Raw genomic sequence first — 14,731 nt, 5'->3', positions numbered from 1 at the left:
ATGTGTACCTGGGCAAATTGCTTCACCTGTGCTTGCCTCAGTTTCATAAACCTATCATGTTGGGACAGTGTGAGCATTAAAATGAGATATTTGTAAGGGGCTTGGTATACATAAGTGCTTAATAAATGTTTCTCAGAGTAATGCTTTTATATACATAAAATGAAATATATAGAATTGTGAAGAAACTGAATTTCATTGCAATAAAATTATTAAAATATTAAAAAAAACCAACCCAGTTACAGATACTAGGTTAAGAATATTTGACTAGGGGTGACTAGGTGGCACAGTGGATAGAGCACCAGCTTTGTAGTCAGGAGGACCTGAGTTCAAATGCATCAGACACTAAGTACCTAGCTGTGTGGCCTTGGGCAAGCCACTTAACCTCATTTGCCTTGAAAAATCTTAAAAAAAAAAGAATATTTGACTAGGTCTTGACTGATTTGTTATGTGAGCATCTAGCAAAGGTCTCTGGTGACTTAGTTTCCTCACTGATCACATTACTAAGGTCATATTTACCATCTTTTTACTTTGCTAGGGGATTACACTATGGAATTCTTAACAATAAATGATAAACCCCTTGGGCACCAGAAAGTGCCAATTCTTTGGGCGCTCTACCTTCCTTAACCTTTCCACAGTTAAGCTCAGTTGAAATATTTATTAAACTATTAGGAGCATAATAGTAAATGCTTTAAGAGAAGCCTTGACGAAGAAGAGCAAGTCTTTGCTTTCCAAGATCTTGCAGTCTAGAAGGAGAGAAACAAGACAACACGCATTGTCTCTCTCCCTTTCCCTCTCTCTTACACACGCGCATGCACACCATGCACACACACACGTCCCAGTCATAAGGGGGTAATGGAAAAAGGGCAGAGTCTCACCTTGACAGTCTCTTCCAAAGTAGCCCTTACAACACTTAGGCAGCCTCATGATCATTGTACACTTCTGCTGGCAGCCTTCCAGGTTCCTCTTGAAGGGCAGGTCATAGAAACACTTTTGCTTCACTCCCTGAAGAGTTTCCGAGCCCCCACAGAGGGCAGGAGAGAAGGAAGAGAATCAGATAAGACATTCAGCAGGAAGGTGAATGGAGCATGTAGCCAGGTTCCTGTATCAATATCTCAATTCTTTCTCCATCACAACTGTCTGTCAACAATGGTCACTGGGGGTCGAGTGAGCATGAAGTAGCTCCCCCCTACTCCACCTTAGTTGGGGATTGATTTTATTATTATTTTTTTATTTTTTAGGGTTTTTTGTGTAAGGCAATGGGGTTAAGTGGCTTGCCCAAGGCCACACAGCTAGGTAATTATTAAGTATCTGAGGCTGGATTTGAACTCAGGTCCTCCTGACGCCACGGCTGGTGCTCCATCCACTGCGCCACTTAGCCACCCTTGCGGATTGATTTTTTTTTTTCCTTCTGGAAACCAGAGTGAGTATTGGTAATTTGATTATGCTACTAGCTCCCTTGTCTGTGTAATTTAAGAGAGGATGGGTGGGTTGGCAGCTTGGTGGGATTATTTTTGTCCTCTCTATCCCCTACATTTCATTTGCCTGAATATTGTGCACATGTGTGCGGTACGTACACACATACACACACACACACACACACACACACACACACACACACTCACCAGCTGTTGTGAGCCTCTGATACACCTGCTACTATTTGACAAGTGATCTGCCATGGTAAAATTGTTTCCCATAGACAGCAGATAGCCAAGTCTGAAATGTTATTTTGTTATCAACATACGGTCAAGAAGACCTGAGTTCAAATATGAATTAAGATACTTATCAGATTTGTGACCCAGGACATGACACTTAAACACAACCTGCCTCAGTTTCCCCATCTGTTCAACAAGAATAATAACAGCACCTCCCTCATAGGGTTGTTAAAACGATTAAATGAGATATTTGAAAAACACTTAGTCCTGAACCTGATACAGAGTAGGTATTAATAAATCCTTGTTTCATTCCCCCCCTTCCTTTTCCATGCAATGCTCATTGATGGATTCTCAAGTCTCAGATGAACATCATTAGCAGAATTCCCTACCAATGGGAACACAGACATAAAAGTTCCCTCACCCCAACCTCAAGTCCAGTGAGGCAGAATGAGGCTCCTCACTTCCCCAGAGACATCATTAAAGCGGAACAAAGAATATTCACCCAGAGGTGGGAAACCTGGATTCCTCACAATACTAGGTAAGGGAGATTACGGAAGCTCTAGAGCACTGGCTGTGGAAGGCAGAAATTCAAGGTTCAAATCTTGTCTTTGATGCTAACAGTATACGCATGGACAAGACACTTAAACTACCTAGTCCTTAATTTCTTTAATTGGTTGGGAGTAGATGGGCTCAGAAGTCTTCTCCAGCACAAGATTCATAATCCTATTTTTCTTATTTATTTATTGCTTAACATTTCTTCCTCCTTCTCTCTGTCTCTCTTTTCATCTCTCTGTCTCTGTATATCTCTTTTTGTCTCTCGGTCTCTTTTTCTCTCTGTCTCTCATCTTTCTCTGTTGATCACTCTCTCATGCGTGTTACGGTATAATGACAGGCCAACCTCCAAATCTCTACTAACCTCCCTGCTGCTAGTTTTCTCATTAGAAATTCTGCAAGGAGAGCCTGCCCAGCCCAATGGGTTTGGACTGCCTGTCATCAGGTAAGTGCCTTCTCTTTCTATCCTGACTTGCTCCCTGGCATCTGCACCTACTAGATGCCCCCCCCCCACCAGAGACTGGAAAAATATGAAGTTTTAAGACTGAACATAGACTTTTCCTTCTGCAACATTCTGCCAGCATTCACATTACCTTTGGCTTACTCCATGATGGGCAGCGAGGGGTATTGTAGCAGCTCCCACAGGTTCCCTGGTGCAGACAAAAAGATGCTTATTTTTAAAGGTTATGTCAGAAAATCTGGTACGTTTCTATGGCTCATACCTTGGTGGACTGATCAAGAACCTCTCTTATATGGCAGTGATAGGGAAGGAATTAAGACACACAAGAACTTCACCATATTAATGGAGAAAATGGTATAAGGGGGATTCGCCTGGTTATGGAGGGACCATATCACTGCATTTTAAGATGATCATCTTACACAGTCAATGTTCCCATCACGATAGTGAGACTCTACTGTCTCTTATTGCTCCTTCCCCCCACTGTTTGATAGTTTATTATTCACTCTTATAGGTGTGGCCTCTGTTCACCTAAATTGGAATCTTTCTTGTCAACACCTATTTTTGTTCATGCCTCTCCCATTAGAATAAAAGTTCCTTGAAGGGAAGGGCTATTTCTTTCTCACTCCTTTCCTTCCTTCTCCCCTCCCTCCCTTTCTTTTCTCTTTCCATCATTCCTTCTTTTCTTCTTGCCTTTCTCCCTTCCTTCCTCCCGCCCTCCCTTCTTTCCCCACTTTCTCCCTTCAGTCCTTTCCCCCTCTTTTCCTCTTTCCTTTTCCCTTCCTTCTCTTCCTTCTTCCTTTCTTTCTTCCTTGCCTCTCTCTGTCTGTCCCTTCCTCCCTTCCTTCCCTTCCCTCCTTCCTTCCTTCTGTTCTCTCTTTTTGTGGTATCTCTGTCTCTCTATCTCTGACTCTCTTTCTCAGTCTCTCCCTTCCCTATTCCCTCCGCCCAACTTGGCACAGTGTTTGATACACAATGTTGTTTGTTGACCTATTGTCCTCTTCAATTCTGTGTCATGGTGAGGGCTACCACTATATGTCTAGAGATGATTTCTCAGCTAGAGTTCTTTCCCTCCTCCTGTCTCCCTATTATTGGAATGGTTTGTATGGGTAATCTTTAACCCTGGGTAATAGAATAGAGACGCACATTATCATGGAAGCAGTCTTCTGGGCCAACCCCCTTCCTACACCCTATTGTTCAGTCATATTGATCCACTGTCCATTCCTTAAACATAGCAGTCCATCTCTTACCTGTGTGCTTTTGTACTAACTGATCCTGACCCCTGGAGGGCCCTCCCTCCTTACCTCCTCCTCTTAGAATTCTTGGTTTGATGTCCCAGCTCAAATGTCCTTTTCTGCAGGAGACCCTTTCCAGTCCCCCAAGTTGCTACAACCTTCTCCTAAGAGGCATTGTATATATCTATTTTCCATTAGAATGGAAGCCCCTTGAGAATAAGAAGCTGCTTTTCCTTTTCCTTAGTATACATAGGAAATACTAGAGAAATTCTTGTTATTGCTGGAGACACATTTTGGCTCATCCACAAGAACATAAAAGCTTTGCGAGGGTAGCAACCAGTTTTTTATCCCTGGTGCTTTGCTGATTGAATGGCCACCAAATCTCCCATACTCTTCCAGTTCCATCTCTGAGTGGATTGGCCAGAAAGCCAACACCAAACTTCTGGGACTTTCATGCTTGCCACATCACTGGTCACATTCATTGGTTAGAAGTCAGCCTAGCCCCAGACAACATGAGGTGGGACAAGATGATTTTCGGACTGACCGTTATATTGAAGGGAATGAAGCTGTCACAGCGGCCCCCGAAGCTGGGGCTAATCAGCATGCAGTCAATGCCGTAAGCAATACCACTATCAAATTCAAGCTGCCGCTGGATGATCCGACATTTCTGGTCATTCAGAAAGAGGTCGCCCTATGGGAAAGAGAGGGGAGAAAGCCAGGGGGTCAGGGTGAGCAAGCCCACCCAAGTCTTTTGACAACTAAGGGAAGCAATCACCCAGCTTCCACTAAGGTCCTTCTTTGATGCTTTATCATGATATGGAGGTGACCTGGGACACTTAAAGACTATGGCAGTAGAACTGGTGGGTCCTATCAAGCTGGGAAGGATCTGAGTACAGGCTTGGTGAAAGGCATCAAGGCTTTGTCTGAAGACCCAGACTTGCATGGGACCGTGGAAGTCATCAGGTAAAGCCCCTTGTTTAACAGATGAGGAAACTGAGACCCTGGGAAAATTTCCCAGTATATACAACTAGGAAGTGTCTCAGGTGGAATTTAAACTTTGGTCTCCCTGATTCCAGGAATATTGCCGTGTCTATCCACTCCACCTCCTTAGCACCAGAAGACTGGCCATGAAGTGATGATCTTCTGGGTCTGCTCAAGTATGATTACGTTATGATCTGTGATATCAGAAGACTTGACTTCAAATCCTATCTCATAATGTAGCTGTATGACTCTGGGCAAATCCCTTCCCTAACTCTAAAATGGAGATAAAAATCGCATCCATTTCCCAGAGCGGTTGTGAGATTCACATGGGATAATATTTGTAAAGTCTTTTGAAAATCTTAAAACACGATATAAATGTTAGCTCTTATTATTGCTATTATTATTGAAAAGTTATTAAGAATAATAATTTTCAATTAATAATACCAATAATAATAATGCCCGTATGGACAAAGCAAGCAGGTGGTACCATAGATTTGATGGTTCTGGATTTGATCTCAGAAAGGCTCATCTTCCTGAGTTTAAATCCAGGCTCAGACACTTAGTAGTTGTGTGACCTTGGGCAATTCACTTTACCCTGTTTGCCTCAGTTTCCTCATCTGTAAAATGAGCCAGGAAGGAAAGGGCAAACTACTCTAGCATATTTGCCAAGAAAATCTCAAACAGACATGACTGAAAGGATAGAACAGCAACAAACCATGTGGTTTGGGCAAACTAATTAACCTCTCTAGGACTCGGTTAACTCATCTACAAAATGAAGGGGCTATTGTAGATGATCCTTGAGATTTCTTACAGCTTGAAATACATGCTCTTATGACTCCACAGACTTGTTTCCAACATCCCAACCCTTCTGGAGAATACTCACAATGTTTTTCTCATCACCACATTTCACATTGAGTTCCGAACCTTGTAGCGTCTTCCGGGATATGACACCGGGCAAGTCCACTGCCAAGATCTGCATGAGAGAAACTGTGCCACTACTATAGTACCTGATGTCCCAAAGGACTCCAGGATTCTTGGCAAACTCTTTTCCAAGAATTGACATATTTTAATATTGTTTAAGGGACAAAATAACTGGACATTGTAAAAAGAGGACAGTGAAGAGAGACTCGGCTTTCAGGGTTGGTTTAGAGCAGGACCAGGGATAGCAAGGTGATCCAGGTGATGACCCACCTAGCCATGTGGGCTTTCAGCAAACATTAGGCACTTAATTAATGCCTGTTGTTTGACTGGTTCATAATATGGATGAAATTGTTAGTGGTGCCATTGTGACTTTGTTCATTTCTTCTTCCTATGGAACACCTTTCTCTCATTTTTATTGGGGAATTCTATGATTTCTTCAATAATAAGCTCAAAAGTTCCATCTCTCACCCTCTACTGGAAGGGACTCTTCTTATCTCTGAACTCTCCAAGTACTCAGTTTGTGTGGGTCTGTGTATATGCGTGTATTTTTTTTTGAGGTGGCTATGAAGATAAAATGTTGAATTTGAAGTCAGGAAAACCTGAGTTCAAATCTTGCCTCCTATATTTACTAGCCTGTGACCCTGGGCAAGTCGCCTAAAGTCCCAAGGCCAGCTACAGGGTACTATAATGTACAGAGCACCAGCCCTGGAGATAGGACAACCCCAGGTCAAAACCAGTTTTAGACATTCACTAGCTGTGTGACTCTGGGTGAGTCACTTAACCTCTGTTTGCCTCAGTTTCCTCATCTGTGGAATGGGGATAATAACAATACCACCTCTTAGGGTTGTTTTGAAGCTCAAATGAGATAATAATTCTAAAGTTCTTAGCAAGTCGCGGCCCATTGGAAGCCCTACATAAATCACAGCTATTACTATTATTATTACTACTAAGCGAGATACTAGCTGATAAAAGTGTTTTGTAAAACTTAAAGTTCTAAACAAACATTTACTAACAATTTTTTTTGCAATTTATCATATTGTTGCCTTCTATTTTGGATATAAAAAACTGAAGCTTCACTTGACCATTTGATTTCAACATATCAATAAACATTTATTACATATTATTATTGGTTTATTATGAGCTAAGTCCTGTTCTACGTTGGTGAACTTCCCTCAAGGAGCTCATGCAAATGTCTATTTATGTTCAAGATATATGCAAGATAAAATGGAGGGAATCTGAGAGGGAGAGTTTCCTTGCTCTCTAGGATCTTTTCTTTATTATTATTATTATAATTATTGTTATCTTTCTTCTTTTTTGGAGGAGGTAATGGGATCAAATGACTTGCCCAGGATCACACAGCTAGGTCATTATTAAGTGTCTGAGGCTGCATTGGAACTCAGGTCCTCCTCACTCTGGAGCTGGTGCTGTATGTACTGCAGAGCCACTGGGCTGCCCCTAGGGATCTTATAGCCTACAGAAGTAGGACTGGGATAAGGCTTGTCCACAGATGAGCAGATAAAATAATTCAAGGATGAAAAGAATGCTAAGAAATGACTGGGAAGATCACTTCTATATTCAGAAAATACCTTGCCTTCACCAGAGGTGTGCTGATAAATGTTTAACAACAAGCTCTCTGAAGAAAGAAGATGAAGAAGGAACACCCTTTTAAGTTTTATCTGCATCATTATTATTATTATTATTATTATTATTATTATTATTATTATTAGTAGTAGTAGTAGTAGTAGTAGTAGTAATATTTTCTCTATCACTTTCTCAAGACTCAATAATCAACCAAATGGTAAATCAAACCCTGATTTGTGGTGATTTTTGATTCCAAAGTGTAAAGGCTTACACTGAAAGACTGGTTAGAGCTGGGTCCAGCACACCTTGCCATCTTAGCTATTTGGTCGTTTGCCTCATTTTTAGGAATAGAAGGTAAGTTTCTTTAAGGCAGGGTCTCTTCTGCTTTTACTTCTGTATTCTCAGTACTAGAATGCAGTAGCTGCTTAATAAATGCTTGCTGATTGATTTGAAGACCTCAGTCTTACTTTAGTGTTAATTATTCTGTTTAAGAAAGTCCCCACAGAAGATCTGCTTGCCAGTATGTTGTTTCTCAAATATTCTTCCTGCTTGTCACTAAAACTCACCGGGGCTCCTTCAGTCTTGCAGAGTTAATTAGCTAAAGAATGAACAAGGAAGGGGTCCTGAGGGTTTTCTAATTATACACACATTTAATAGTGTTTTTCTATTTTGTTGTCTGATGACTCTAAAAATGAGGAGTTTAAGGGGAGTTAAGACACGAGTATGACCTTGGGTTACTGCTGTTGTGATTCTCATTGAGAGGGAATTTGTTGAATGAGCTGAGGAATGTGGATGGAATGGAATATTTTGGGGTTGTGATAAATGATGAGGATGAATGAAACAATTAGGTGGTGAGATGGATGGAGGACTGGAGTTGGAGTCAGGAAGACCCAAGTTTAAATTTTGCTTCAGACACTTAACCCCAGCAAGTCTCTTTGTCGCTGTCATCCTCATTTTTCTAAGCTATAAAATGGGAATAATAACAGCAGGGTGGTTGTGAAGATCAAATGAGATAATATCTGCAAAGCACTTTGCAAATCTTAAAATGCTATATGAATACATTAAATAATAATGAGGAAAATTTCAGAGAAGTGTGAGAAAATTTACTTGAACTGATGCAGAGTAAAGTAAGCAAAATCAAGAAAACAGTACATGAAATAATCAAATGGAAAGGAGAGCTACCACAAAACAATAGAAATGGAATATTGTAGAATGATCAAGAATAAATTTGGTCTTCAAGGGGAAACATGAAAAGATTCTCTGTCTCCCCTCTCCTTCTTCCCCCTGCCTCCCCCGGTCTTTAGAGATTGGATTCTATAGTGTATAATATTGCTTATAACATCATATTTTTTTCTGACATGTATCAATTTCACTATATTATTTCTCCCTCTTTTTTGGTCTTTTTTTAAAAAACTCTTTTATAAAGGACAATTTTCCAGAAGTGAGAGAGGAAGAGGTAAAAGGGTAAATCCAGGTGATATAAAGCCAAAACATATCAATAAAACATATTTAGAATAAATGCCATATTAGGGAGGAGCAAATTCAAAAACAAATGAAGTCTTGTGTTAGATCATGTAGAGTAAGCCATTGCCAACTCTGCCTATGCCTATGACTAGACTTACTTCAGATCCAGGGGAGTGTTGGCCCTTGGGATACCAAATGAGTTCATAAGGGACCCTTGAAGTTTTTTACCTTGGAATCTCTGATGATGTGGAACTTGAGGTAATCCTTTAGTTTGTCTTTGTTGTCTTTGCCTAATAGGAATTCCTGTTGTTCCTGGGGAAGGGCCTCCAGAGCTTTGTCCGTGGGCCAGAACAGGGTTACGGGTTTGTGGATGGGGTCATTGATGAAACTTAACAAACCAGCATCCTGAAAAATCACAGAGAATCAGCTTCAGAATTTCAGCCACAGCAAAGTGAAGAGGGAGAAAATAGTTCAGAGCCTGTGTGAAAGCCTTGGCATTCCCCTTCCCCATAACTTTCAGGGGGTTGCTTGGAACCCTATAGGCCAATTTGTGATGCACTGAGATATTTACCAGATGGAGGCCTCCCTGTCCCCATTACATGTGACATGAATCCCAAAGGAAGTCAAATATAGTTTTCCGGGCATAAGAAGCCAGAATTGAACATAGTGGGAGTAAGGTACAGGGAGGTAGATTTCCATTTGTTATGAATAAACAATTTCCCCCAAATTAAAACTATCTAAAACTAGAAATGACCCATCTCATGAGGCAGTGAGTTCTCAGTCATTGGAATTCTTCAACTGGAAGCAAGAGGATCAGGGGTGTTGTTGGCAAGTAAAGTATTCAAGCTTCATGTCAGATCCCTTCACTATATATGTAACCTCAAGGGATTAGGGAATTTTGTTGAATTGAGGATGAATTTTATGGATTCAGAGTTGGGTGAAGACTCAGAAATCATTTAGTCCAAATACTTTAATTTTTATAGGTGAGGGAAACTGAAGAACCACCAAATTGAAATACTTGTTTGAGGTCCACTAGTATCAAGCCGTTGAGACATTATTAGTCTCCCTTTCCTGATATGGACCCGGGAAAATAGAGTAATCCTCCAAAAACCACATCCAAGCATTAACCCCCCCATTTATCCCCATTTACTGTCCTCTTATTTCTTACCTGTAGCATGTTGCTGAACTTCAAGTAGCCCTGGTGAACTGCCACAGAGGTGAGATTCTCCTATAAAGATGCAAATATTTATGTTTCCTCTCATCTGATCTAGAACTAAATTGTTGGACTGTTCGTGTATTTGGGATTTGGATAATTCCCCCTTTAGCGGGGATGAGAAATTAGAAATATACTTAATTGAATTTAGTGGGATCTCCAGGTTTCAAGTTGTTGTTCAGTTGTTTCTGACTTCTCCTGACCCATTTGGGGTTTTCTTGTTCTTTTGTTTTTATTTTTAGGTTTGTTCAAGGCAAATGGGGTTAAGTGGCTCACCCAAGGCCACACGGCTAAGTCATTATTAAGTGTCTGAGGTTGGATTTGAACTCAGGTGCTCCTGACTCCAGGGCTGGTGCTCTATCCACTGCGCCACCTAGCCACCCCATTTGGGGTTTTCTTGGCAAAGATACTGGAGTGGTTTGCCATTTCCTTCTCCAATTCATTTTATACATGAGGAAACTGAGGCATTCAGGGATAAGTGTCTTGTCCAGGGTCATACAGTTAGTAAGTTTAAGAGGTTTTGAATTGAGGATGATGAGTTTTCCTGACTCCAGGTCTGGCACTTTATCCGGGGTGTCACTTAGTTGGCCCAGGTTTCAAGTTAACACGGCTCATCTTTACTCACCATATTATTCCCAGAGGCATCTTTGTGGATCTCTTGCAAATTTTTTGGAACTAGTATTTGGTCTATGATGTGGATCACCCCATTGCTGCAGATGATGTCACTGGAGACTATCTTAGCTTTGCCATTTAAATATACTGTATCCTGAAATGAATCAAAACCAGATTTAACAAATTCAAATGGAGGACTGGACATACTGAACCAACTTCTCAAGCCACAACAAATAATAGTAATAATGATGAACACTGTCTATTTATCTGTCGATCTGTCTATCTACCTACCTACCTATCTGTGCAACAGTCATGATGCTACTATAAGAATAGTAGCAGTTTATCTTATAAAGAACTTAAAAGTTGAAAATAATTTACCTATATTTGAGCTTCCACAAAAACCCCATAAGACAGTTACAACAGCCATTGTCACCCCCATTTTATAGATAAGCAAACTGAAACTGAGAATTGAAATGACACAGTAAGCAAATGCTAGGTGTGGGATTCAAGCTTATCTTCCTAATTTCCAATCAAGGACTTGATCTACCAATTACAATAATAGTTATTATTATTATAACTAATATTTACATATATTTTAAACGCTACTTTTATATATGTACACATTATCTCATTTGTTCTCCACCAAGAGTTCTGTGAAATAAGTTCTGTTATCAGCTGCAATTCACAAATGTGGAAACTTTGTGAGTTTGAGAGATATAGTGGGGTGCAAAGGGTTGGGCCATCAATAAATGTCTAGGGCAGGGTTTGAACTCAGGTCTTTTGGACTCTAATTCAAGCACAGTATCCACTATATCATTGGCAGCTACTGTTTATACAATTGTGAGCAAAACAGAGTCAGAGCTACAGTTGGTGGGACTAGGGTGCTGAGACTGAGAGGGTGTCCTTCAGAAACTTTGAGCCTAATAGCTAGAAGGATTCATGAAAATAGAAAACTTCTCTTGATTCTTAGATCCTAGTGAGTCCCCCTGAGCCCCTTCGGTGTAACCTGCCTGGGGCGGTTATAGTGGATATATTAGCTAATGATAGCTCTGGGGCAAAATCAAGTGATCATAGGTTTACCCTCTAGTGCTAGAAGGGACCTTAGGCACCATCCAGTTCCACTTTTTCATTTTTTTAGATGAGGAAACTGATGATGACATGTTTATCTTTCATTCTCAAAGAAGACCTTGATATCGGGGAGGTGATGCCATGACCAGTGTGCGAATTGGATTTGAATGAGGGGTTACTGTGCTAAGTCTCCAGCCTCCCTTTCTCTTCCAGAGCCATCTGGATCTGTGGTCAGATATGAATCAGGATGACTAGAGATGGCCCTCACATGAGGCAATTGTGATTAAGTGACTTGGGTAAGGTCACCCAGCTAGTACTAGTAAGTGTATGAGGCTAGATTTGAATTCAGGTTCTTCTGACTTCAGAGCACATGGGCAGAGCTAGTAAGTATCTGAGGCAGGGCTCAAATCCAACCCTTCTTGACTTCAGGTCTAGGCTTTATCTATTGTACACTGTTAGCACCCATTTTAGTCATTCAAAGTCCTGCTAGCTATTATTTTAAGAAAAAAATATGAACTTTTTTTTTAGGTTTTTGCAAGGCAATGGGGTTAAGTGGCTTGCCCAAGGCCACACAGCTAGCTAATTAGTAAGTGTCTGAGGCTGGATTTGAACTCTCCTGACTCCAGGGCTGGTGAAAAAATGAATTTATAAGACAATTTCCATCTGTATAAAACACAAGATATAATATACATTTAAAAATATCAATAGTAAAGTTGACTGACTCTCTAAGCCATCTATTACCAATGACTGCATAGGAATCCCATCTAGGTTGGGCATGGAAAAAGATGGATAAGGGACCTGAGGATCTCTCCCATCCACAAATCAGTGTACAAAGGTGATGAGACAGTTTGGAAGGAATAAGAACCCCCAGCAGGCTGCTTCTTTTACCTGGGACACAGTGATATGGATAGCTTCCCCTTGGAGTGATGTCATCCTTGGAATCAATTTTAGGTTTTCTAAGAGTAACTGGTGGCAGGAGATGGCATGGTAACGAAGAATCTGTGGCATGACTCCCTGGGTGCTCCACTCTTTAACCTGGGTCTGAGAATGAGAATAAAAGTAGCAACAATAACCATCAGGTTACCATTTATATCTATCTTCAAGGTCTGTAGAGTGCTTTACAGCTGGCATCTCAATTTGATCCTCACAACAACCTTGGAAGGCTATTATTGGTTGTTATTCCAATTGTACAGGTAAGGAAGCGGAGGTTAAATGACTTGTTTAGGGCTACAAGTACCTACAGTAGAATTTGAACCCAGGACTCTTTGCCAAATCTAGAGCTCTATTCACTGCACTACCCAACAACTACTATTGTTGTTGGTCATCTTTTGATGATATCATGGCGTTCTGTCTTGTGTGTGAATTGAATTTAAGTGAGATACAGCTGCATAGTCATCAGCTTCACTTTCTCTTCCTGAGTCATTGAATTCCAGGGGCAAGACCAAAGCCAAGATAACTGGTGATGACCTAGGATGCAATGGAGGACCTTGATGTCTTTAATGTCTGACTCTAAGTGCTCCACAACACCTGTTTCAGATGCCTTCTTGGCTATTGGAACAAATTGTTCTTGTCCTTCTATTCTGCCAGGGCAAGTCTTCTCATCCCCCTGACTTACCAAGGAGTTTGAGTTCCATTGATTACCCCTCGACCTGGTTTAGCGAGTCTCCCCAAGATGGTTTTTAGTGGGATATGACCACTGTGTATGCTACAGCTTCTTGGAGCCACAGGTGAGAGTGAGTGACAGATGGATACCAAAGGTGGATGAGGAGCCCTGAAAAGGGCTCACTAAGCTAGTCCCTTCCAAGCTGCCAATGCTGGGAACATCACCCACTCATTCCCATTCACTTTCTTGTACTCTTTCCTTTTTCTCCTTTATATCCCTCCATAAATGCAAAATGAATTGCATGAGTAAGGAGCAAGGATCTAATATGATTTTTAATCCATCATATAATCATCATTTAGCCTTTTCAAGAAAGATGAAAAAGATATAATAATCAGTATGATTCAATTTATGTATTACTAGGCAAAGCATAACTTAGGCTCCTGGGATCATAGATTGAGAGATAGAAGGAACCTCTCTGAAGCTAATGAATTCAACTCATTTTACAGATAAAGAAACTGAGGAACAGAGAGATCAGATGACTTGCACAGGATCACCCGGCTAGTAAGGGTCTGAAATAGGATTTTAACTTGGATCTTCTTGGCTCTTGTTCAGTATCCTATCTACTACACAATACTCCCTCTTGGGTGTCTACCTCTCTGAGCATCATTTACTTCACTTGTAAAATTAGGGAATTGGACCAAACGGTCTCACAGCTGCAAATCTGTGATTCAAGGTTTACAAAGTACTTTCCTTCAAAAAAAAACCTGAAGCTTATGAAGGAAAAGTGATCTGCTCTTGTTTTCAAGACCAAGAAATGTCAGAGCTGAGATTCAAACCCAGGTCTCTTGACTGCCAGTGGAGCTCTCTTTCCATTAAACTACATTGCCTTTTCGTCTTTGAGTTGTAAGGAGGTTTTGGTGGACATCTAATCCATCTTTTTATCCATTTCTCAAAATGATAACCTGCTTGCACACTTCAAATGATGCAGAACTCATTATTTCTCAACACAACTCGTTTTGTTGTTGGACAGATCCAATTTTTTGCAAGTTCCTCCTTCCAAATGTGTGGTTTTTTTTTTTTTAGTTTTTTTGCAAGGAAAATGGGGTTGTGACTTGTCTAAGGCCACACAGCTAGGTAATTCTTGACTCCAGGGCTGGTGCTTTATCCACTGTGCCACCTAGCCACCCCTCCAAATGTGTTTCTTTAGTGGCTTCTCGGGCTCACCTCATGTGTTAGGACCAGACTATGTACTTCTCCAAATTTTAGGCTGCCCCCACGGTGATTTTCTTACCTGGGATGAATTCTCTAAAACTCTCTTCAAGGGTACAAAGACAGTAAAGGGACCTGAACCCATCAGGTCTCTAATGGAATTTTCCTGGCAAAATGAAGGAA

At 40.8% G+C, this 14,731-nt stretch overlaps 1 protein-coding gene across 1 annotated transcript in view; it reads right to left on the bottom strand.

Annotated features, from left to right (window-relative positions):
- The window catches only part of STAB2 (stabilin 2), a 165,948-nt gene that overhangs the window by 28,499 nt on the left and 122,718 nt on the right, over nucleotides 1-14,731 (bottom strand). The window contains exons 47-55 of the mRNA XM_074226721.1: nucleotides 14,631-14,714; nucleotides 12,625-12,777; nucleotides 10,682-10,822; nucleotides 10,012-10,071; nucleotides 9,072-9,248; nucleotides 5,761-5,850; nucleotides 4,441-4,587; nucleotides 2,798-2,854; nucleotides 876-1,002 (exon numbers count right to left, since the gene is read on the bottom strand). Of these exons, the coding sequence (XP_074082822.1) occupies nucleotides 876-1,002; nucleotides 2,798-2,854; nucleotides 4,441-4,587; nucleotides 5,761-5,850; nucleotides 9,072-9,248; nucleotides 10,012-10,071; nucleotides 10,682-10,822; nucleotides 12,625-12,777; nucleotides 14,631-14,714 (1,036 nt within the window). The remainder of the gene's footprint in view (nucleotides 1-875; nucleotides 1,003-2,797; nucleotides 2,855-4,440; nucleotides 4,588-5,760; nucleotides 5,851-9,071; nucleotides 9,249-10,011; nucleotides 10,072-10,681; nucleotides 10,823-12,624; nucleotides 12,778-14,630; nucleotides 14,715-14,731) is intronic.

This window comes from Macrotis lagotis, chromosome 2, assembly GCF_037893015.1.
Source record: "Macrotis lagotis isolate mMagLag1 chromosome 2, bilby.v1.9.chrom.fasta, whole genome shotgun sequence".
NCBI classification, from domain to species: domain Eukaryota; kingdom Metazoa; phylum Chordata; class Mammalia; order Peramelemorphia; family Peramelidae; genus Macrotis; species Macrotis lagotis.
This window is presented reverse-complemented; position numbering and strand designations above follow the sequence as displayed.